This window comes from Phycodurus eques, chromosome 21 (genome assembly GCF_024500275.1).
Source record: "Phycodurus eques isolate BA_2022a chromosome 21, UOR_Pequ_1.1, whole genome shotgun sequence".
NCBI lineage: Eukaryota > Metazoa > Chordata > Actinopteri > Syngnathiformes > Syngnathidae > Phycodurus > Phycodurus eques.
Genome location: NC_084545.1, coordinates 11,123,017 through 11,146,004, shown reverse-complemented (window position 1 = coordinate 11,146,004; position 22,988 = coordinate 11,123,017). Strand labels below are relative to the sequence as shown.

Below are 22,988 nucleotides of genomic sequence, written 5' to 3'. Positions count from 1 at the left end.
CAATAATAATAATTTTAAAAGTGCTGGGTCGTTACACACCCTCTTTTAACTTCATATGGACAGTTGAAATGGTTGATGTGTTTGTTAATTAATCACTGCTTGATTCAAAAGGTGGAAAACTATATATGTGCTTCAGCTGTAGATGTATGTAAAATTGCTATCAGAACGTTTTAACAAATTCCGTCCAGCAGGGACCACTGTTACCTGCACGGTATTTGAGCAACAGATCCCAAATGGAGCGTCTGGAGTAAGGATCCACCCCAGAAGTGGGTTCATCTAAGAACACCACCTTTGCACCGCCAACAAATGCCAATGCGACTGATAGCTTCCTCTGCATGCCACCTGAATGAGAACAGTATTAAATTTGCATGACGTATATACGATGCGTGCTTGGTCAGTTAAAGGAAAATGAAAAATAGTTCAACATGGTTCATAGCCATATCCTGACCAACCTGAGAGATTTTGTGTCAATTCATCTCTTTTGTGTGGTAGACCTAGATCTTGGAGCATATTCTCCATCTCCTCTTCAGCCTCCGCTATGGCACGGCCTTTCAGCATGGAGTGGAAGAGGATATGCTCAGCAACAGTCATACTGATGGGTCACAAAAGGCAGAGAGGGAGATATTATTATGTTAAGTCATGCTGTGCTATATTTTGGACAGATCAAATGAAATACAGGATCGAATACTGGAGAACTTAATGTAATTATCTATTCAATTAGGTGACGTGTCAAACTCAGGGCCAGGGGGCCAGGTCTGGCCCGCCTCATCATTTTCTTGTGGCTAACAAAGGCAAATCAAGTGTGTCTGATTGTTTATTCCGAAATTGATTTTTTTTTTTTCATTTTGGCAGAAATTCTGTGACAATTTTTTATTTTGTAGACTTTATGCAGATATTACAGGCATTATTTTCCACTGGATCCCCAGATTCTTTTTGCAGATTGTTTTATTTCATTCCATTTTTTTGGGTAGTTGTTTTTCTATTTGTTTTTTCTTTTTTTGGGAGGAAACCAACCCCGAAACGCTTATTGGCAGTTTATCCCCACTTATTCAATACTTTTTTTTTGGGTCCCAAAAAATAAATAATATATATATTATATATTTTTTAAATGCAATTTTACTGGCCATCAATAATCCACAAATTTTCGCAATTTGTGGTCCGGTCCCTGTCGCTTGCGAATAGCTATATATTTATATTTGGTTGTCACTTATTCCATGACTTCGGATTTCAAACTCAATTTTAATACGTTTAATGTATGACTTTCACAGTCATAACGGCCATCTGAGGGGAACCATAACTACGTTGTGGCTCGCGATGAAAATGAGTTGGACACCCCTGAATTAGGAGGTAAATTACATACTATTGAAAAAGAGTGTTATGCTCTGGGCACATTCCCAAAGTCAGACGAATGGCGTCCATGTCCGTGCGGATGTCTTTTCCGTAAATGGAAGCTGTGCCTGAAGTGGGAGGGAACATACCAGTCAAGATGGACCTAGAAGATAGAGAGAAAGGAGGTGGGTGATGAGCAGTTATCAAACCCGATCCCCACTCCCACCCAAGTATTCACAGAGGACGCACAGTATTTGTGCTTGACACATACATAGTGGTGGTCTTGCCGGCCCCATTGTGCCCAAGAAAGGCAGTGATCTGGTTCTCGTAGAAGCTGAGGGTGAGGCCATTCACAGCAGGCCTAGAGCTACTGCCGAATACTTTTACCAGGTTCTGGATACAAACGCCCCTCACCAGGTCAGCTGGTTCTGCCTCAAAGAATGCCTGCCCTAAACAGTGTTGACAGTGATAACAATGCTATGACAGTACAACAACACAAAGATGAAGGAAAAGATACGATACTAACACCAGAAATGTCAGGTTAGTGCAGATTTTGAAATGGAAATATGTATCCCAAAGTTAGTATGTTTTCCAATCTTCAGTTTACAGAATCACACAAACACTGGACCTCTATGCATTTTGCCCATTCTTCTACATGCAATGTCATTGGACATATTTGAAAACTAGCTTGGTGAAGATTTTCTTTTTAACATTTGATTTCATTTGTTTACTGGTTTTTAATATAAAGTCTTATATTTAAAATAAACCTCCATTGCATTGTTTTGTTATGATTTCCAGAAATGACTGTCTTCAGGCTTCTGATTGGCTAAATTGGCTTTACAACACTACCTGTTGGTTGGGCATCCAGCATGAGAATGTTTTCATGCGTCTAAATTTTTTTTATTTATATATATATATATATATATATATATATATATATATATATATATACACACACACACATTTAGTTTATTTCATAAGCCCATACTTGGCATTGAACTAATGCAATTACATCATTTCATCAAGTCTTTTTATGGGCGTGACTACAGGTGATTGGAATATAGAGAAAAAAATCCATAATTCATTAACTTGCTCATGGAAGTGAGAAACTACCAAAGTCAGTCCAGATGTGGCAGCAAGTGCAAATATTCTACCCCAAGGATAAATTCTGATCCATTAATCTGATTGTGAGAAGAAACGTAATATGACAGAGAAGGGAACAAAATAATGTTTTTATATTAGTACTATGATATGATAAGCAGAACTATTGATGCTTGTTAAGACAAGGCAATGCATAACAGCACTTCTGCACACATTTTAGGGACTCTACATGGCAAATAAGTCCAAAAAAAAAATACAAAAATGATACCATTTGTCTCCTGGTTCTCCGGCCCCGCCGCATCTCTCTGGTCTTCTTGTTCATATGTGCTAGTTGTTCCTGCATTTTTTTGATTGTCCTGGTTTTCCTGTTCCTCTTTTTTCTGTGGGCCCCGTTGGTCCTTGAATGCTAGGTTATCAAAGCCTTTTTTGGACAGCTCATGTTTCTTGTTGTCTAAGGATAAAGAGGGGGAAAAAAATTAATTGATCAATAGCACATTTAATAGTCTTGATTATGTCTGTGTATTTCTGCTTAATTTTGTCTGTGTCTGGGTATTTCTGCTAAATTTTAAAGGGAAGCAGACAATTACAATTCGGGGGGAGGTGAGGAATTTGCTCAACCCATTATTGGATGATTAAAAAGTGTATCCACTTCTGTTTTCTATACAGTATACTTTATCATCGATAAGGAACTGCATAAGTGGAAATGCTTGAGTGGGTAAAGGCCAACCTGAAGCTGGAGTGACAGTGTTGAGCCAATAACAGGGCATGAAGGGGAAATAAACTGGTCTGCCAATTCCATACTGACCTGTGTTGTAAACAGCAATACATTTTATGTACTGTATATGCACACTTCTTTATATTCGAGCCCAAATATCTATCTAGCAAACTGACCAGGGAAGATGTTGTCAAGGTACCAGGCAAGTACAGCATATAGGACAGTGTCCAGGCCCATCATGCAGATAGAGGTGAGGAATGAGAACTCGTCCCCCTCCAGAGGACTGGTCTGGATGTTGTCCCACTGCAGACCCTGACCTTGCTCCTCATAACGGGATAGGTACTCTGTCCCAAAACCAAAAGCAACTTGGGACATCAGACTCTGAGGGACAAGATATTCAGTCCATTAAGTGCACATAAATATAACTGTTTAAATATTCAGTGAATTTGGAGGCATTCAGATGTTCCGCATACCACCAGGATCTTCATGTCTTTGGTGATGCGATCTTGCCAAGCGAAGCAGAAGAGGTGCGGAAGATACAAGGCGAAATAAATGATTCCACAGCAGGCTGCTGCCAAGTTGGCCTGGTTGAAGAAGACGCTGAGGAGGAAGCATTGCATGATGGTGGCCGTGGTGAAGGTGAGCAGAAAGAGGAAGAGGATGAGGGGGTTGCTGTAGTTCAGTACACTCCCTCCCTGCAAGTGGGAGTCAGAAACAAGCAAGTGATGTTACTCAAATTTGTAGTTCATGATGTAATGTACACAGCCTATTTTACATGTATGGGTCAATTAACATGATCCCTGACACTGACAACAACCTGTGACAAGAAAAGTGTAATTGATGACCGTATTGTACCTCAACAGACACCCTCCATTTTTAAATGTACTAAAAATGGTGGCTTGAACATCAGGTTCCATAATAAATTAAAAAAAAAAAAAAACACAAAAAACAGCTGAAATTAAACAGTTTATTTTCTTTACAATGACATGAGACAGGGAAAGAAACTCTGGCACATGCTAAGATCTGAAATGGAGCTAAAAACAGAAAATTTGAATATGATCTCGCACTTCCCAAAAAACAAAATGACTGTGAGCTGTGTATTGCACACAAAATGACTCCAATGTATTCCCTCAATGGGATGCAATTAGCAGGAGAGCATACTGATTTATTATTATTATTTATTTTTTTCATGAAATGAGATAGCTTGGTATATAATACTGTTTTACAGAATAATGCCACTAGAGGTCCCTACAGAACACGAGGTGTAGTCTTGTTTCACTATGAGAATTACGTCAAATTTTTACTGGGCACAAACGTTAATCATTAGCAATCCAATTCCTGCACAGGTGTTGACATAATTCCCATGATGTCATGGTATTCACTCTAATTTTGTTAATGATTTGTATAGTACGTAAAGAACCACTGTGCCACTCTTAGTGAGTCATTAAGGAAGTGATAAGAGGTGACAACCATAGTGTGAAAAGCTCTCATTTGTCACCTGCCATTATATCCAGGGGAAGTTAACATGATGATAACTTGTGATCAAGCCAAAACCTGAACTTGGGAGACTTGGCTTCCTCACCATGATGATGACTGTAAGAAGAGCAGTGCTGGTACCCATCACGAGGAAGCTGTCAATAAACCAAGTGGACCAGATGACACCATTCGAGACCCCCATCACCTTGAGCGTCTCCTTGAGACGGAGTTCCTTTTCCAGAACAATACTTTTGACTATCATGGACACAGAGTAGACCCAAGCCAGAACCATGAAGATGGGAAAGCAGCGGTTCAGTGTGAGCATGAAGCTGGACAAATGAAAAATTAGATGAACAATAAGACCAAAAAAGTTGTGTGGTGAATGTGGGTGTGTGTGTGCGTGATTTCCACTAACAGATCATCCACATAACAAGGGTAGGGCATCTGTTGCAGGTAAACACCCAACGGCCACTCTTTCCCCGTCTGAGTCCGAATGATCCCATGTTCTATTATGTCCTGAAGATAAGCAAATCCCCCCCAAACATAGCGCAGGTCATCCATAGGATCTGCTCTGGGGCCCGGATCCCAATACCTGACAGAGATACATGTTATTACCCTCTAAAACGATAAATAAAAGCAATTTATGACCTTCACTCTAACCTATCTTTGACTTTATTGGTACGCTCCACAGCATCAATATCCATACGAATCTTGAACTTTACATGAGGTGGGACTTTTGCGGTCCAAGGGTGCATATCAGCAAAGATGAGACCTGCCCAAAACTTGCCATCCTCGAGCAGGTCCAAGGCCCGATAGGTTACGGTGTCCTCGTTAGGTAGGACCACAAATTTATCCAGGATTACACACTGGAGGAGAGGGGATGAGAAAGAGGCAGACAATTGGATAAGACAAAGGGAAAAGTCCTATCTTACAAGGTAGCAACAACAGACAAGCATCATTTCATTGTTGTCATAAATACTGACTATATATATATATATATATATATATATATGCATACATAAACACACACTAGGGAATTTGTTCAGACCTAATACCAGTATTCTCTCAAGTATTCACCAATACTGATATCGAGTACCAATACCACAAGTGCTTTTGATACATAAAATTTCAATTAACACAATAACATGTACAGTAATTGTGAACAAAGACCTTTCTTTCCTTCTGACAAACGATGATTCGCCAGTGTGTCAAACTCTTGCAGTGTAGTGCTAACTACTGGTGAAGAAGACTTTCTCTACGTCAGATTTTTTTTTGCCTTAAGTATGCTGGTATTGGCAGTCAGTATTACCCGATACCTTGAAATAAGGCGTGTATTGGCACGATACCTGGCGGGCGGTGGTATGCCGTGCAAACAGAAAAAACTCATATACCACACCCATGCAATTTGCTGACAACGAAGGACACACTGTCAATTCACACCATATACAAAGTTCCATATCCATGGAACGTGTGCAACAAGTAATTCCCATTCCAAACACTGTCCTTAAATCTGTCAAAGTATCCTCCTCATCAATACTACAGGACCAGTGTGTAGCGTGATTCGCATGCGTGCCACCAACGTGCAGCCAGCCAACCACTCAGCCTTCAAACCCACAGTCATTGTAGTTGCTCTATAAAAGATGGCGGGCGAAGTGACAGCTGTGTCTAATCAGCCTGAGGCGTTCCCACTCTCCCTGTCACACTCAAGTGCTGTAAGCTTTAACTTGGACAAAAACAAAGAGCACCAGCCATCCACCCAACCGTGCCCCCCATGTCACCCCCCAGTGGGATAGACCCCCTCATCCCGATAAGCCCTTTTGGGGGAAAGGGGCTGATTTAGACTGTGTTTTAAATATATCGGCCCATTTAGCTATGGAGGGCCCTCACCAGTGAAGGTCTGTGAAGCTTTGTTTTATTGTTTTTGAAAGGCTTCCACTCCACCGGCAGTAAACAGAAGAGAGTCGACATCTCGTCTGTTAGTCTGGCTCTGATCCCACCTGGGGATTGCCAAGTCTTGTAGTTGGAGGACAAATTGCCAAACCAAAAGACAACTTATCCAAACGCTCACGTCATGTCAAAGATGGACCACAACAGTGGTCTTTCAAGCAGGCTAATGAAATCAACAAGTGACAAGGCCTGTGTTCCCTTGGATTATTAGATGAATGGACCACTCCAAGAAGGTGACAGTTCAGGTGAATTGAAGTGTCAAGAGTTCAAATAGGTGGGTGGGCACCCATTATTTTAATCTGGAAATCTTGCTTAACCCACACATCCCTTTAAGTTTTTAAATGTAGCTTTTTTTTTTTTTTTTTTTTTTTTTTTACATCCAGATAGGCTAAAATCACAGATGCAACAAAAGTTTCCAGGCTACAGTACAAAAAATATTTCACAGTGCACTCACATCTCCATATTGATTGAGCATCCGAATGACACGGTCAGTGAGGTTGAAAACATCCCGCCAATCAAAATCAGGCATGCTGTCAAGCCGGTCCTCTGGCTGACTGTTGTGTAGGAAGTTGAGGATGTGTTTGGTGGAGAACGGAGCCTCCTCAAGACTCCGGTCAATAAAATCCATCACTGACGGATTCCGGAAAGTGTCCTGAAACAAAAAAGGAACCCCGACAATTGAAAGATAATAAATTAATCATTAAGTTACAGTTTTTTTTTTTTAACTGTTTATTTTTGTTAGGACTGCTTTGCTAGTATTCCATTCATCAATTTTTGATATCACACGTTCTAATTAGAGTTGTGGGTGAGCTGGATCCTATCCCTCTTGACGTTGGGCGAGACACTATTCTATTTAAAAAAAAATAATAATTATAAAAAATACAAATTGGACTTGAATATTGCACTAAATAGTCTAATATAAGTTCAAACACAATGAGTTCCAGGACATTGGCTAACCTCTAGTTTGCTTAAATGATGAAAGTTTTTCACATTGAAAATAATGGAAATAATCTCTTGCATTTTTAAAGCTATATTATGTAACTTTTGGCGCCCCCCTAAACTCTGCATTACAACAAAAGTGGCTTCAATACGACGTAGGCAATGCATGTTATGCCCCTTATATGTGATTATACAACTTTGATTTATTTTTTATTTTTTTTGAAGGAGTTTTCTGTGCCATCATTTGAGTGCCGTCATTTGTAGTTCACCACCAACCGGGCCGGCGCGGGAAATGTAGAGGGCATTGACTAAATGCAAACGAGTTGAATGGCTTAATTAGCATTGTGTCATCTCCTCTAGTAGTATCTTCGGTGATAATGACTTTTTTTGTATCAAAAAGGTTGTGGATTATATCTAAAAAGTAACATTTGAACATTCTTATATCAGTCCTGCCAGTGCAGCTACAAGTTAATTTGTCATAAATTATAATTTGATGTTAAGAGTGAAATGTAAAAATACAACCCTACTTTTTCTTTTCTTTTTGCGATTACTGGTATCTTTCTCTGGTGGCATCACACAACACAAAGAAACACAGCAAAGCTAAAATGTGAAACTTCTTTTTGGATTTAATGTTTATGCTTACTAAACTTAGATATGATAACCTTTTGTGGGACTGGCCGACATCTCAGGATATTTTAATGTGATGTCATGCATGATGATGATTCAGACTGAATTTTCCAAACTTTAGTGACATCCTGAAACTTTTGATCAAAATTCAAATATTAACAATCCCAATTGTATTTGATTTTAGATGTTTCACTTTTAATATCTTGACAGAACACTGGTTAATACATCACATAATATCATAGCAACCACGACATACCATTCAAGTATCTCCCCTGGGGTATTTGGGATAATCCACCCATTATTGTTGTATCACTGCTTTTCTGTCTATAAGTTCACCTTTAATATGTTATGGAAAAATCCCAGTATTTTTTAGTCACAAAACAGATATTTTGTCAAGATATGGTTTGGCTTTTCAGACTGGAATGCCTTAGACATTAAGGAAAATCGCATGATTATTTTGGTCATGGCTGGCACTGGATGTCAGGTGACTGTCACAGAATTTTGAGAATTGTCATGACGATGTATTATTGCCATACCCGTATCATTTTGACTTGCACTCCATCTTGGAAGAAAGCCCAAATCTGTGGAGCCACTTCCTCCCAAGCCTTCCCCATCGTCTTCAGCCTTTGAAGCTCTTCAAATGTACTGTTGGCCTACAAGAGAGATGTGAGAATGTATCAAGCATAAAATACATGCATTTTGCAACAGGAGTACTCACATGGAAACATATATTACATATTCTACACGTGTCAGTACAACACTGCTGTACTTGCATGCTGTCCTCTTAAGCTTCTGCTACATAACATTCCCACACCAAACACTCTCCCCAAACAGGCTTTGCAAAGACAACACGCACATTCTCACACAAAGAATTTCTGTGAACCATGCGCTTCAGATAACCAGCAAGTGTGCGACAAACACAACCTGTGCCAAAATGTCAAATATTTACCGCAAGCTTATCGTTAAAACCCTGTGTGTAACTACAGTGCTTTGTGTGTGTGTGTCTGTGTGAGAACAGCAAACGCCTCTTGCTATTTTAGCATTCAGTCATCTCCAGAGGGGGGGTGAACATGCTCAAGAGTACACCCAATTAAATGCCTTCCTCTTCTATGTGTCTGATTTTGGGTGACAATAGGAACAATGGAGCCAGGGTGACAATGGAGGCCGTTGGTCCAATGCATTCACCCAGACTAGGGAATCTTAGTCAGGTTCCCACAAGTGAGTGCTTCCTCATTCCCGACCGAGGTAGTTTAAAGCAGCAGGCAAAAGCAGGAGACGGAGTAGGTCACTTATTGATACAACCAACAATGAGTATGGATCTTTCCTTACGTTGCATGGAGTTAAATCTAATATTGCAACAAAGTGTGGCCTTATTGCATGTTCACTTCTCCCAACTCAGAAGTAAATGCATATTTGCTTTCATGTTAGGGTGTGGTAAACACATTAAGTCATTGACATCACACAGTGCTGTTCTGTGATTGACATCCAACATTCCTATTCAGCACATTCAGTAGATAAACTGTACAGGTACGCCATTGCCTAACTGTATGATAGTTGATGCTAAGACAAATGAGCATGTTCTAGTTCATCCAATGAGGGAAATCTACTGATATAATGCAACTTTAAAATAAATTCCTCTGTTATAGCATTTATGTAAGAGGAATCTATTCTTCGGTTGTATTTGTTAAGTTGCTGCATAACAGTTTGGACAGGGATTTCTTGCCAATATTCAAAGTCCTTTGTATTTTTTTTGTGTTCCAATATCCTTTGAGATTAGCTTCTATTCCCTCCTGAATCTGTTGAGCACAAAAACACCAGAATCACATTAACCCTGGTAAGGAACCATATTTGGTTACATTTGTGCTCAAAATACCCTGGTGCACTATTTAGACACTTCCATTTTTTATTACTCTCCCAGACAATGAGCTAAGAAGAAAATAATGATAGTGTAAAAATCTATAATAAAATATATTATGTAAAATTATTAAAAAAGGTTTTTCTGACGTAAAAAAATGAGACCACAGTAAGAGGCAAGAAAAAAAAAAAAAAGACTGTTCCATGCTTATGCAACCTGCGTCTTCTAATGCCCCACAATTAGTTTTAGGATATTTTAATTACCATGTAGGTAGGGTATTAAATCATTGCCATACAAAGATTTAAGAGTAGAGCTGGGCATTTAACTGCTTTACCTTCATTGAAAATGAATGGTCTTCTTAAATATATTTTAAATTTAATTTTAGATACATTAAGGAAAGTGTGTTTTCATTTTCATTTCAAGATTAATCTCTTTGAAGTAATAGTTTTGACAATAAACCAGTAAATGTCATGTAATAATGGTCTGCCGATCACAAACTGCATGTTGAGACTGAAAAAAAACAGTGCCTCTGCTGGTTTCAAGCAAATAGTGGACTCAATTGCTTCAAGACACACTACATAAAAAATCAATTTCACACAAATCCAAAAAATCCTCAACATCAATTAAACGACTAATTAATTATTACAGCACTGCTAGGTAAGCGTATGCACATTTCTTTGCATTCGTGAGTTGGATTCTCTAATGTATAATAAAAACAAATTGGCTTGACTAAGGTTTTTGGTCCAAGTAAAAAAAAAAGGGGGACAATAAAGGTCAGCATGTGTGATCACATGTTTTTCAGAGCAAACTGCAATGCTTGCATAACACTAGAAAAGCCATGGCGCCAGTAGACTGTGTCATAGTCACCGCGGCCGATCGGCTTGTGTTCCTCCATTGCGACCAAGCCATCCATGACCACTGCCAGCCCCCTGAGGGGTTTTGACCAACAAGTATATACATCTAGATACAAAGGCTGGGACATGACATGAGGAAAACTGATCCCTTTTGAGGGGGGGGGGAAGGCATTGTTCCCTGCAGCGTGCTTTGTCTGCTTTACAGAAAATCAAAGAAGGTAGTCAAGTAGTGGAAAGAAAAAAAACAAAAAATATATATACATTTTATCTTTACGCTTGGTTCATGTGCTTGTATTATTACAGGAAACACTAAACAACACTTTATGGCCAAAGCTACTTACATTTCTTACGATCATTCTGACAGCAGGTGAGTCGGGGGCATACAGGATCTTTCCCATCAACATGGGCTTCAGGGAGTGCCACACGATCCTGGTGGCAGGGTTGGATTCCAGTTCATTCATCATATTATTGCAAAAAGGAGCTGGAGGGAAAAAGTGAACATTATATGATCCATGCATTCCAATGCGATGATAAAACGAGGTGTCAATCTTACTGTTCACGCAATGCATGCAAGTAATCTTTCCAATAAGAGAACAAGACGAAGGCGGATTTTTTGTTCCACTTTCTTCACTGAGTATGACAGCTTTACAATCCATTATAGGAATATTTTTAAATAAGCAACAAAATAAAGGGAACTACAAATGTATGGTCGTGGACAACCACAAAGTATCCCACCTGCCATGTTGCAGTTTTTTATAAAGTCGTACATGGACCGTGAAGGCTGAGAAGCGCAAAAGACCAGTTCAAATGAAACTCTTAACTGTCTTTTGAACAACATTTAATCTATGATGGCAGCACAGTGAACCAGTCAAAGGATTCCAGATTTTCACGTTCTACTCACTGGTGCTGTTGTCATAAGTATGCTGGCCCTGTCTTCTGCCACTGCTGATGCCAAGAAAAGCTTTGTAGTTGTTGTCCTCGTACCAGTTAAAGGAGGCCACTCTGGAGAAAGCCCCCTCAGTGTAGCCGCACACGAGGCTGGAAGCGGCAGCCATCACCTGCCTGAAGGACAGATCGCTCTGGAAGAGAGGAGTCATGACCTGGAAGAGCTCCCGGCTGCTGCTTCGCTGGAACAACTGCCAGGAGCGTCGGAAAAAGGAGAATAAGGCACGTTCCAAAATACTGTAGATAGAAATGTGTAACTTGATATGAATATACATAAATAAAACATGTTCATGTGGAACACCTGCGTGCAAACCAAATATGTATAAAATACATGATCGACATTTTATTCCTTGCAGAAAACTGGCATTTCCATGTTTTTGTACATTGTAAAGTGTATTAAACAAACTACATTTATGACAAATAATTTGAAATGTGGTTTAAACACACATTTGCTGGTACTAGTAGTTATTTCGCTGAATAATGGCTGAGTTAACGATGATTCCTGAGTGGACCATAAAGTAATCAATCGGTATAGTCAAGACAACCAAAAAAGCCACAAAAAGACATTTTGCCTATTAACTTCTTGTTCATGGGTAGAGGTGTCACCCGTTTCCGCAGCGCTCTTTGCATTAGTATTATGATGCTAATGATGTTTGTGTTTTGGAGGCAAAGGAGCCCGATCTTGATTTAACCTTCTTAATAGTCACTAAGTGACAACCAAGCCCCCACTCCCCCCCGCCACGTCTGTGTTTGCGTAAAAACTCTGGAAAAAGGAAGCAACTGTTTCCTGCCTCACTAAAAATAGCATGCTGTGAACTTCTGAATAGAGCGCGACAGGAATGCACGAGTGAGTTATTACCTCTTGCAGTTTGTCCGAAGCGGCGGACACCGCCTGGACCCAAAAGTGAATGTTCATGCCTTCTGAGTTACTGTCCAAAATTCGAGGAAGCTTGAGGACAAGACACCAACAAAATTATATTGTTAGACATAATTAAAATATTATACAGTATCATCCTTAAAACCTTATAGGGCAAGTAACTATATCTTAAAGATGAGTTGAAATGGATGACAAACACCACACTAATTTCTCTTAGCATAAAGAAAATGGATGGATGGAAGTCAGGTAATGAAAGGTAATGATATAAAAGAGAAACTGATTGAAACAGTTGAGAAAAAAAAAAATCTTGCAATGTACTACACACATTTCATGGGTTGAGCAAATTTGGAAAATAGGGGACAGAACACACATTTTCTGTTAATTCACTGCTTTGCTTTGATCAGGGTTTCCAAATCTTTTTTCAGCTCAAAATCATTCAAATCAGATTCCTAAATGAGAAATTTGGTTCCTTTCCAGTACGTAAACATACTTGCATATAAACAATTTTTGTTGTTGTTTTTAAAGAACACAACAGACATGGATTTATTACATACGAGAAGAAAAAAATTAAAAACAAAATATTTAAAAAAAAAAACTTTGCTAAATCAAATGGTCACTCGTAATACTTAATAGTTTACCGCATTTACTCTAAAAACTGAGCCAGGATCCGTTTTGGTTCCTGACCCCCAAGTTTGGGAACAACATGCTTGAGATCTGGCACACAATAGGCTGAAGGAACAGGAAGCAGGACGAGGCCAAGACAAAGACCAGAGGAGACAGCCTTCCTTTATGACATATCTCTCTTTCTCAGCGTGTGTGCGTAAACTCAAAGCAATAAAGTAGTTAACAGATTGTGAAATGACGAAAGAGGCATGCTTGCTGTTTTGCTTAAATGTTGACTGTGGATGAGGAGCCCTGGTCGCCTTTTGTCAGCGGCCACAGCCTTTGTTTACTAGCCACGGCCTTTAATCATTAAGTTGAGGAGTGTTGTGTCTCCTAACTAATTGCAGAAAGAGGGCAAGTTCGGCAGCTCTGCTAATGACGTCTCACGGGTTCTGTACCACATGCCGAACTAATACCTGCGGTATGTTGGCTCAGCGACAACACACTTTTGTGTCCCAGTCATTTCTGGCCTGCTTAAAGCATTATACGCTTCATGAAAAATATTGTTATGTTTGAGGTTAACTACAGACAGAAATCAACTAACAAATATTAAAGGCTTATATTTCAAGATAAAATAATCATCTATTTATCCCCAGAGGAGAAATCCAACTCCTATATTTTGCATACATGCTTGGAGTTCTGTGAGCTCCTGCAAACAAATGCTACAAGATGGCAATACTTGAAACCTTCAGTAACCAGTTTACAGGTAGTCGTGAGACCGGATACTGATCTAAAACTCGATGCTTAGATTAGCTCATTTGTCAAATCAAGCTTTTTTCAACAGTGTCAACTAGCAAAAGCTAAACCAGTTCTCTCTCAGACTCACTTTGAGATGTTAAGTCATGCAAATAATTTTTATTTTTTTTAGATGTATTGTTCCTTACTGTGGTTTTATTTTCTTTATGTTATGCTGTGTTAAACACTTCAGTTAACTGTGTTGTTGTTTTTTAAGCGCTCTATAAATAAAATTGGAAGATCATTGCGTTCCGCCAGGGTTGTTTTAGTGCACACTAGGGCTTGAATGACTGAAGTTTTTTTGCAGTCGACTATAATGTGATGACACTCAAGTCAAAGTCGATTAATCGATGAGGTCATTGATTTTTTTTTTTAGCACAGTACGACATTCTTCAACCTTTTTGTGCCATGGACCAACTTCGAATTAAGACATATTTTGATGCACCAGCATAGTAACAAATAATTAAAAATACATAACATGTATAGTATAAAGACTGTGTTGCCTTGTTGGCTGGACATTTTGCTGCTCCACCGAGCAGTATAGTCCAACGACAGAAGCAGATGGGCGGGTCAAAGATCCTCTGTAAATTGGTCATTCAGAAGATTAGTCAACTCCAAGCTTTAGACGTCAATGCGGAGTAGTGAAGTCGAATAGTTTACGAATCGGTTCACCCTAGCCCACACTGAATGACCAAAAGACATCCTTTATTTTTACAGGAAGGCATAGTTTAAACATTTTCAGTGTCACATAAACTACCAAAATAATTTGTCTAGGTATTACAGTATACTGTATACCTTCATGGGTAATAGTACAGTACAGTACATCCACGTGATACATTTACTATAGGTATAAAGAAACTGCAGATGTGACACAATTCTTTCAGTAACAATGCAATTTGACGGAATTTGATACAACACTCAAAATACAGTGCCGTGCCATTGACTACTGCTTTGTGTGACCTATATGTTTAACACATCCCTTGATTAACAGTGAAGAAGAAACAAAAAATGACTGACCCATTTCCTGCTTGTGTTTAAATTGTTTCTGCAAGATTAATGCATTATTCACTAGAGGAAAATAATGTCTCGACACCAAAAAAAATCATTTTTTTTTTTTACCCATGACTGAACCTCTGCATACTCGTTTAGTACTTTAGTACTAGTTTACCTTTTGTTTTATCCCTCTGACAGATTAACAATGCAATGAAAACATAACCTCATTCAAGTTGGAAGTACACATGCTGTCCCAGCTCACCTTAAAGTAAAACGGTCAGATGACTGCATCACATTAGTAATCAGGTAATTAGTTTCACTTACGTTGGGTGTGATCTTTTTTTTCAACCAGTCTATTTATTTTTTTTTTTTCTTTTGTTCAGAAAGTGCTTGGACATTTTTGCAAAGGCACCAACTCAGATGGGGTTCATCTCAGCACAGCCTACCTAATGAGGTCTCTCTCTATTCATAGGCTCTGACAAACACCGCTGTTGGTTTATTAAATTCAATTATTAATGATGATGGTTATATAAGCTCTCACACAACAGTTGGTTTGAGGCTTGGTTATAGGCATCAAGCTTGGTTATGAATAGCACATTACACTTGAGCTGTCTCCAATTCCTTACAAATTCACAAAAAAATAACAACAATACAAAAATGTGTTAAGTTGTGTCTTAATTGGTGGATATGGTTAAGGAAAGATTGGCAATTATTTCATAAGGTCCGAAGTGGCCACTTCATTACGTACACCTGCATCAATCCATTCATGCGCATTCTTTTCTGCTCGTTCTCAATAGGGTTGCAGGCAAGCTGACTTCGGACGAGAAACGAAATATACCCATCATTGGTGAATGGTTAGGGCCAGCAAGGCCTACTCTGTTGGCCTAAACATGATCAGAACCAATGATTTACATTTCCAACCTCAATTATATTTGATCCATGAACTTATGTTAAAAACAACAACAATCTGTTCTCTACATAGCGTTTGTCTTGGCTGCACTACTTCCAGTACATCCATCCATCCATTTTCTGAGCCGCTTCTCCTCACTAGGGTCGCGGGCGTGCTGGAGCCTATCCCCGCTGTCATCGGGCAGGAGGCGGGGTACGCCCTGAACTGGTTGCCAGCCAATCGGAAGGGCACATACAAACAAACAAACAACCATTCGCACGCACAGTCACACCTACGGGTAATTTAGAGTCTCCAATTAATGCATGTTTTTGGGATGTGGGAGGAAACCGGAGTGCCCGGAGAAAACCCACGCAGGCACGGGGAGAACATGCAAACTCCACACAGGTGGGGCCGGGGATTGAACCCTGGTCCTCAGAACTGTGAGGCTGACGCTCTAACCAGTCGTCCACCGTGCCGCCTACTTCCAGTACATGTAGATGTTATAGTTCTTGTCAAATGAGATTTCAGCGTCCATGTGATGCCTTGTCTAATCTGCCAAGGGAATTCAAAATCAGTGCTAGCCAGTGTTATTTAAACTATATTACGAATGGAACTCTACTTATATCAAAATGTGTCCTCACAGGATTAGGGTGTTGGTCCTAGGTGACATCAGCATTTTTCCATCCTCTGAAGTGCCCTACCTAATGCATACTCAATGAAGTGGCTGGTGGGTTAACCCCCCCCCCCAAAAAAAAAAAAAAAACACAACAACATTAAAAGCTGGACTGACCACTCGGAAGAGCTTGAAAAAGTCGATGTTGGCATAGAACTTGTCCTCGATGATCTGCAGCCGCTGAACGGTGAGGATACACATAGCGTTGTGGACGGCGAGTAGTCCCCTGTGGCTCGGGAAAATGAGGAATCGCTCTAACAGGTTCAAGCTGCAGGCGATGTCCTTTAAATGAATGTTTGGAGCACCAAAAGCAAACTAGAAAAAGGGGACAGGTTGGTAAATGATTCAAATTAATGATTGTTACTATACTGTAATGTTAGGTTTAACGATGGTTTAACCAGCATTGATTCTATAGCTACCATGCCCATTTTAACCAACTTGTGTAATGTAATGATCATGCGTAATAACCTGTTCGGGCCTGATTTGGGCACTGACAAGGTGATTGACCACAGATTCGGTGAGTGGAACATCTCTCAGAAGGTATGACGTCAGAGTCTCATCATCCTTCAGGATTGTCTCAACCTGTAGTCCTCTGCCTGTGAGGAAGGGGTGGGGGGCGGGCGGGGGGGATATAATGTTTTATGTTTCATATGCATGTATCGACCATTGAGTGTTTGTTTACTAGGTTTGCAAATATACGGAATTTTTAAAGTTGCAAACCTTTCATGGGAGTTCTTGAGAATTTATGGAAATTAACAGGAAACACTGAACACAAAAATTCTGTAAAATACCATTCTTGACAGCAAGCTTATGGCACACAAAATAGAAAGAAAATGAAAAGGTTTCAAACAATAAAACAAATAAAAATAGTTATATTATTTTGAAATGTCTAAATCATGTTTTCTGTCTCTCAAATGTGAATACTTTCTGATTCCCTCAGTCCTCCATTAAAGCAGACAAATTGTCTTTGTGTTTTAAGCAAAACAAGACATTCATGCACCTGTTTAGGCTGAACTCTGATCAACATCCATCCATCCATTTTTGCCCATTTTCTTAAATGTTTTGAATCAAACACTAATGCAGTCATTACCAAATTTACTGGGGCCTAATTTGAAATCTGAAAATCTTCTGAACCCCACACAGGGGACAGATAAGGAAGAAGGGGGACATGTCTAATCGTTCCCACTCTCAACTACACCCCCGGACCAACGTACGCGTCTTCAGAGTTACGAGCCATCGCTTGGTCAATTTTTTGCTTTGTGTTACGTGCAAACATTTAAGGTATGAGCAAGCTTTAGATACGCCACTACTTGAATGAAATTTGGAGCAATTAAGGGCAAAGAGAGCTATTCATTTTGCACGGATGTCTGCTCAAGACAAAACAAAAATGTTCATGTTCATACTTTAATATGATACCTTTCCATTAAACTACCCTCAATTCCCAGTTAATTCCCATTATTCCATGCAAAGTTTCCAATTTGGAATATTTCCAAAATTGCCCTGATCAACTTCACAAGGAAATTTATTGAACGTTTACCACCCATTTGTAACCCTAGAGTTTGCCAGTATATTTTTGTGAAACCTCATTTTCACAAGGTATAAACTTTAATTCTGAAACATGTTTCTCACAAAAGACCCTCCCACGTTAGGCTACACTGTCATTACTTCCAGTGGCCTGTCCATCTTTGCTTAAATCTGTTCTCCCATTGAACCAAGTGCTGCTATGCTCTCAATCCAAGTTCAAACCTAGATTAACCTGTTTGGGGAAGAAGCTGCCTCCACGGGGACGGCTGCGGCTCATGAGGTAAGAGCGGGTCGTCCACCTAATGTCACACTTTGCTTTTCAAACCCCGTCTCCTCTGTGCCGTCTAGTGCCCTTACACGCAAGACAGTGAACCTGCAATCACACCCTATAGATAGGCTTACATGGCCGCTCCAAGTCAACATCAGATTTGTAGCTATGATTCTGGGATCCATCCAAGCATTTTCTATATGGTTTGTCATTGAATAATGGATATTGTCACATGGGCTTAGGAACACTTAAGAAAACCATTGTCAGTTAACACAGTTTGTCGCTACATCTACAAATACTAGTTCAAACTCTACCATGCAAAGGGAAAGCCATATATGAACAACTTCCAGAAATGCCGTCAGCTTCTCTGGGCCCAACCTTATCTGAGATTGACTGATGAAAAGTGGAAAAGTGTGCTGTAGTCTGATGAGTTGCTTTTGGAAATCATGGACGTCATGTCCTCCGTGTCAAAGAAGAAATGGACCATCTGGATTGGCATGAGAGCAAAGTTCAAAAGCTGGCATCTGTGATGGTATGGGGGCATGTTAGTGGCCATGGCATGGGTAAGTTGCACATCTGTGTAGGCACTATTAATGCTGAAAGGTACATACACGTTTTGGAGCAACATATGCTGCCATCCAAGCAACATCTTTTTCAGGGACATTCCTGCTTATTTCAGCAGGAATATGCCAAGCCACATTCTGCATGTATTACAACAGCATGGCTTCATAGTAAATGAGTGTGAGTACTAGACTGGCCTGCCAGCAGTCCGGACCTGTCTCCCATTGAAAAAGTGTTGCACATTATGAAGCGCAAAATAAAACAACAAAGACCCTGGACTGTTGAGCAACTGAAGTTGCAAATAAAGCAAGAATTGGAAAGATTTCAACCTACAGAGCTTAAACAATTAGTGTCCTCAGTGCCTAAACACTTATTGAGTGTTGTTAAAAGGAAAGATGATGTAACACAGTGGCGAACATGCCCCTTTCCCAGTTTTTCTGGAAAGTGTTGCAGGCATCAAATTCAAAATGAGTGAATATTTGCAAAAAAACCACAAAGGTCATCAGTTCAGAATATTAAATATCTTGTCTTTGTAGTGTATTTAACTGAATATAGGTTGTAAATGATTTGGAAATCATTTTATTTTGTTTTTATTTGATAACCAATGTCCCAACTTCATCGGAATTGGGGTTTGTAGACAAACAAACATTCAAATTCCACACTCAAATTCACACCTACGGACAATTAAGAGTCTTCATTCATTCATTTTCTGTACCGCTTATCCTCACTAGGGTCACGGCGTACTGGAGCCTATCCCAGGTATCTTTGGGTGAGAGGTGGGGTACACCCTGAGCTGGTCGCCAGCCAATCGCAGGGCACATACAAACAAACAACCATTTGCAGATGTGCTTACCAGTCGCTCACCATGTCGCTAAGAGTCTTCAATTAACCAAAAATGCATGTTTTGGGGATGTGGAAGGAGGCCCTAGTACCTGGTGAAAACCCACACAAGCACTGGGAGAACATCTGAGGCAGATGTGCTAAACACTAGTGCACAGTGCTTCCCTAATGCCGTGTAGTGAGTCCTATACATTTACACAACTTGCTTCCTGGTCTGATCTAATGTTCTCTCCCGGGGCTCATGGGAACTGCACTCCTGCTGGAATGTGGTCTCATATTTTCTTTTATGTCTGTTGAATGGTACGCCATGAGAGTGGTCTGACATAACCATCGCAAGAGGCATAGCCCTTAGCCTCTTCCCACTCCCATCATTAAGATTTGGACTAAAAATACAGGCAGCGAAGTATGTAGCGTACATGTTTATATGAAAACAGTATTGTTGGCCAAGTGTCCCAGGAGATGGGAACTTTATTGTGCCTCATGAGTTGAGGACACTGGTTGGGCCACGTGAATCGTTTTCCCACCAAATAAACACTGGGCCATCGGCGAAAGTAAGCAGCTTACATTACGCATCTTTCTCGAAGCCATGTGATGTACAGTAATCCTGTTACAGTGTTTAGATATGCGGGTTGGCCTTACATTTTGCTGGAGTAACTAACATGTTAAAATAGGCTGTCCGCGACTTCATAAATACACAAATAGCTACCTTGTATGTTTTAAATATTCATTCATAAAATATCCATTATTACTTGCAATTGTAGCTGTTGTCATCCTGAATACATAATTTTATAGATCGATTTTTGCAACTAAACCAGAGCAACCTCTTTAACTTTTCTTTCAAAGGGTGAGTGGTAGTCTGGAGAACTGACCTGAGACTTTATCAGGACGGGTACGCAACGTGTCCATGAAGTCACTCATAGCTTTCACTTCAGTCCAAAGTTGTCCCACGGGTAAAAGCTTTGGATCACTAAAAAGGAGCTCCTGGGCATCCGAGTAGAAGCGAGCCAATCTGAGAAACAAATGGTCATCACACTGTCATAATTATGTATTTCATTTATGTAGATGCATGGATTTTTCTTTTGTGCGCTATTATTTTTTTTTTTTTTAAAAACGCTGGTTGTTTGTTTGGGGTTTAGATACAAGTGCAGAACACAGGTCAGGATAAAGCTCACATTGAGTTGTTGTAGTTGGACACCAAGCCAGGTGATTCACCACGGGTGGGGTACTGGAAACAAGGGTTGTTGGCATTACAGAAGATTCCCTGGATCCATGGTAAGACCCCTGCAGAGGGCATGGCCTTGTTGGGAAAGTGGCCTGAGGAAGATTGGATAATGTAAACATACATACAAGACAGAACGGTGCATAGAGGACAGTGTTGTGAATAAGAGTTCTGCTTACATCCGTGCTGACGGTAAAGTGGATTCACTCGTCGTAGCCACACGAGCCCCACGAACAAAATAATAGGCCATATGATTTCCATGAAGAAACGCACCTAGTTTAAAAGCGAAAGTGCAAAACAGAAACTAGCGTTTAATGGTTTGTCTGGAAAATATTCGACTTCATGTGCATGGAATAGGACAGAAAAGAAATGAGGCATTTGCATTATGGCATCACTGGAGGATCATAGCACTTACAAAGCATCCAATAAGATTGCTCTGACATCATTCCTGTACCGATTACAGCGCCTTGAAAGGATACCGTATTTCCTTCATGGTGGCCACCACTTTAATTGACACCCGATTGTTTTCTGGGTGTGTCATCCATTTTAAATAAAAACCTCCATTGAAAAAACAAGTGGTGCTACGAAATGCTTATACTGTAATGAATCTATTATTGCTATCATGTGTCAAAGTAGAACAGCCACCTGCACAGCAGACATGGCAACAGTAGAGCTGAAGTTGATGGTGGAAGTGAATTCAATCTATAATACATATCAATATATGCACATGATCACCAACACCTGCTTTTAGAGAGTTTAGAAAATTTTATTTATCATGTACTATAATGTAATTTATTTTGTGGTGCGGGTGACCGGGTGGGATGGCACGAGGGCACCCCCTATTTTTTACCCTATGTACCCTGTGTGTGCGGCAAAAAGTGCTCTCGGACCTGGCAAAAGTGCCCTTCAAGTGGCCAATATTGCCCCCGAAAAACATTGTGCTCCCCCCACTTAAATAATTTAAGTGCCTCTTTTGCCCACACACAACTCGGAAATTCTCGAACGATGAAAAGATTCATTATTGGTACAATAAGGTTGGTGCATTGCCCACTCGAATAAATAAACGCCTTTTCTGAAATAGACACCTGATAGTCTTGCAGGTTTGTATGATGTTCCTCATTTATTGTTGCCAATATTAGATGCAAATATGTTAAAGTGTTAAAATGCACAGTAAAATCAAGAAAAGGTTAAGGAGTTAGGATTTTTTTTTTAATTTTAGATGCCGATAAAACATTTATTTTAATAGACACCCCTAATGAATAGTTGTATTAAGTGTTAAATTCACAATGTACTGTGCATATCTGAAGGATCTTATTACTGACAAAACCCCTGACACCCTTGTATCTTCAGGAAACAATGGAGGCTCCCAGTACGCTCAGTTGATTAATGGCAGTGTGCAAATGATAGATGAAAGGATTTTACCCGCTGCCTCCTACGGACGGTCCAGTTCTTCCACAGCAGGAGTCTGACCTGCGTTCCTGCCCCCATGGCTCCTCTGTTTCAAAGGGGCTTGCAATAGCAGACAAGCCTGCATCAACCAAAGGAAAACCAATGCATCTCACACACAATACAAATATCAAACTGGCACGTGTGCATATATCCGTTAAACTTGAGTGAATAATTATCTCCAAACACTTCTTATGGCTAGTACATTACATCAACGATTGCAGCTATGAATGAGATTTCAGCACTACTACTTAGCAGACGTTTCATGTCAAGTGCATGAAACCACTCTAACATGTTACTGATCGGACACACCAAAATAAGCAAGGGCAATTTAATGCATAACCTACCTTTGACGAAAACTTGCCCTGGTGATTGATTTCTATTGAACACCACATATCACCACATATTCCACAGTGTGCTACAGGATTGCTAACACAGCTAATTTGTAGACCTTGTGAATAGTTAAGAAGATTGATTTAATCTCCTTTCTCAGCGCGGGTAGACGGACAACA

The 22,988-nt window shown here is 40.0% G+C and overlaps 1 protein-coding gene across 2 annotated transcripts in view; it reads right to left on the bottom strand.

The window, feature by feature from the left end:
- abca4a (ATP-binding cassette, sub-family A (ABC1), member 4a) overlaps nt 1–22,988 on the bottom strand; it is a 36,245-nt gene extending 13,257 nt beyond the window's left edge. For both annotated transcript variants that reach the window (XM_061665727.1, XM_061665728.1), the window contains exons 1-23: nt 22,824–22,988; nt 22,453–22,558; nt 21,210–21,303; nt 20,984–21,125; nt 20,681–20,820; nt 17,087–17,214; nt 16,736–16,933; nt 12,648–12,737; nt 11,745–11,979; nt 11,185–11,324; nt 8,671–8,787; nt 7,023–7,220; nt 5,282–5,487; nt 5,037–5,213; nt 4,728–4,950; nt 3,619–3,840; nt 3,322–3,526; nt 3,158–3,235; nt 2,699–2,881; nt 1,601–1,778; nt 1,361–1,492; nt 453–592; nt 205–342 (exon numbers count right to left, since the gene is read on the bottom strand). In XM_061665727.1, coding sequence (XP_061521711.1) covers nt 205–342; nt 453–592; nt 1,361–1,492; nt 1,601–1,778; nt 2,699–2,881; nt 3,158–3,235; nt 3,322–3,526; nt 3,619–3,840; nt 4,728–4,950; nt 5,037–5,213; nt 5,282–5,487; nt 7,023–7,220; nt 8,671–8,787; nt 11,185–11,324; nt 11,745–11,979; nt 12,648–12,737; nt 16,736–16,933; nt 17,087–17,214; nt 20,681–20,820; nt 20,984–21,125; nt 21,210–21,303; nt 22,453–22,518 — 3,430 coding nt within the window. In that variant the 5' untranslated portion in view covers nt 22,519–22,558; nt 22,824–22,988. The remainder of the gene's footprint in view (nt 1–204; nt 343–452; nt 593–1,360; nt 1,493–1,600; nt 1,779–2,698; nt 2,882–3,157; nt 3,236–3,321; nt 3,527–3,618; nt 3,841–4,727; nt 4,951–5,036; nt 5,214–5,281; nt 5,488–7,022; nt 7,221–8,670; nt 8,788–11,184; nt 11,325–11,744; nt 11,980–12,647; nt 12,738–16,735; nt 16,934–17,086; nt 17,215–20,680; nt 20,821–20,983; nt 21,126–21,209; nt 21,304–22,452; nt 22,559–22,823) is intronic.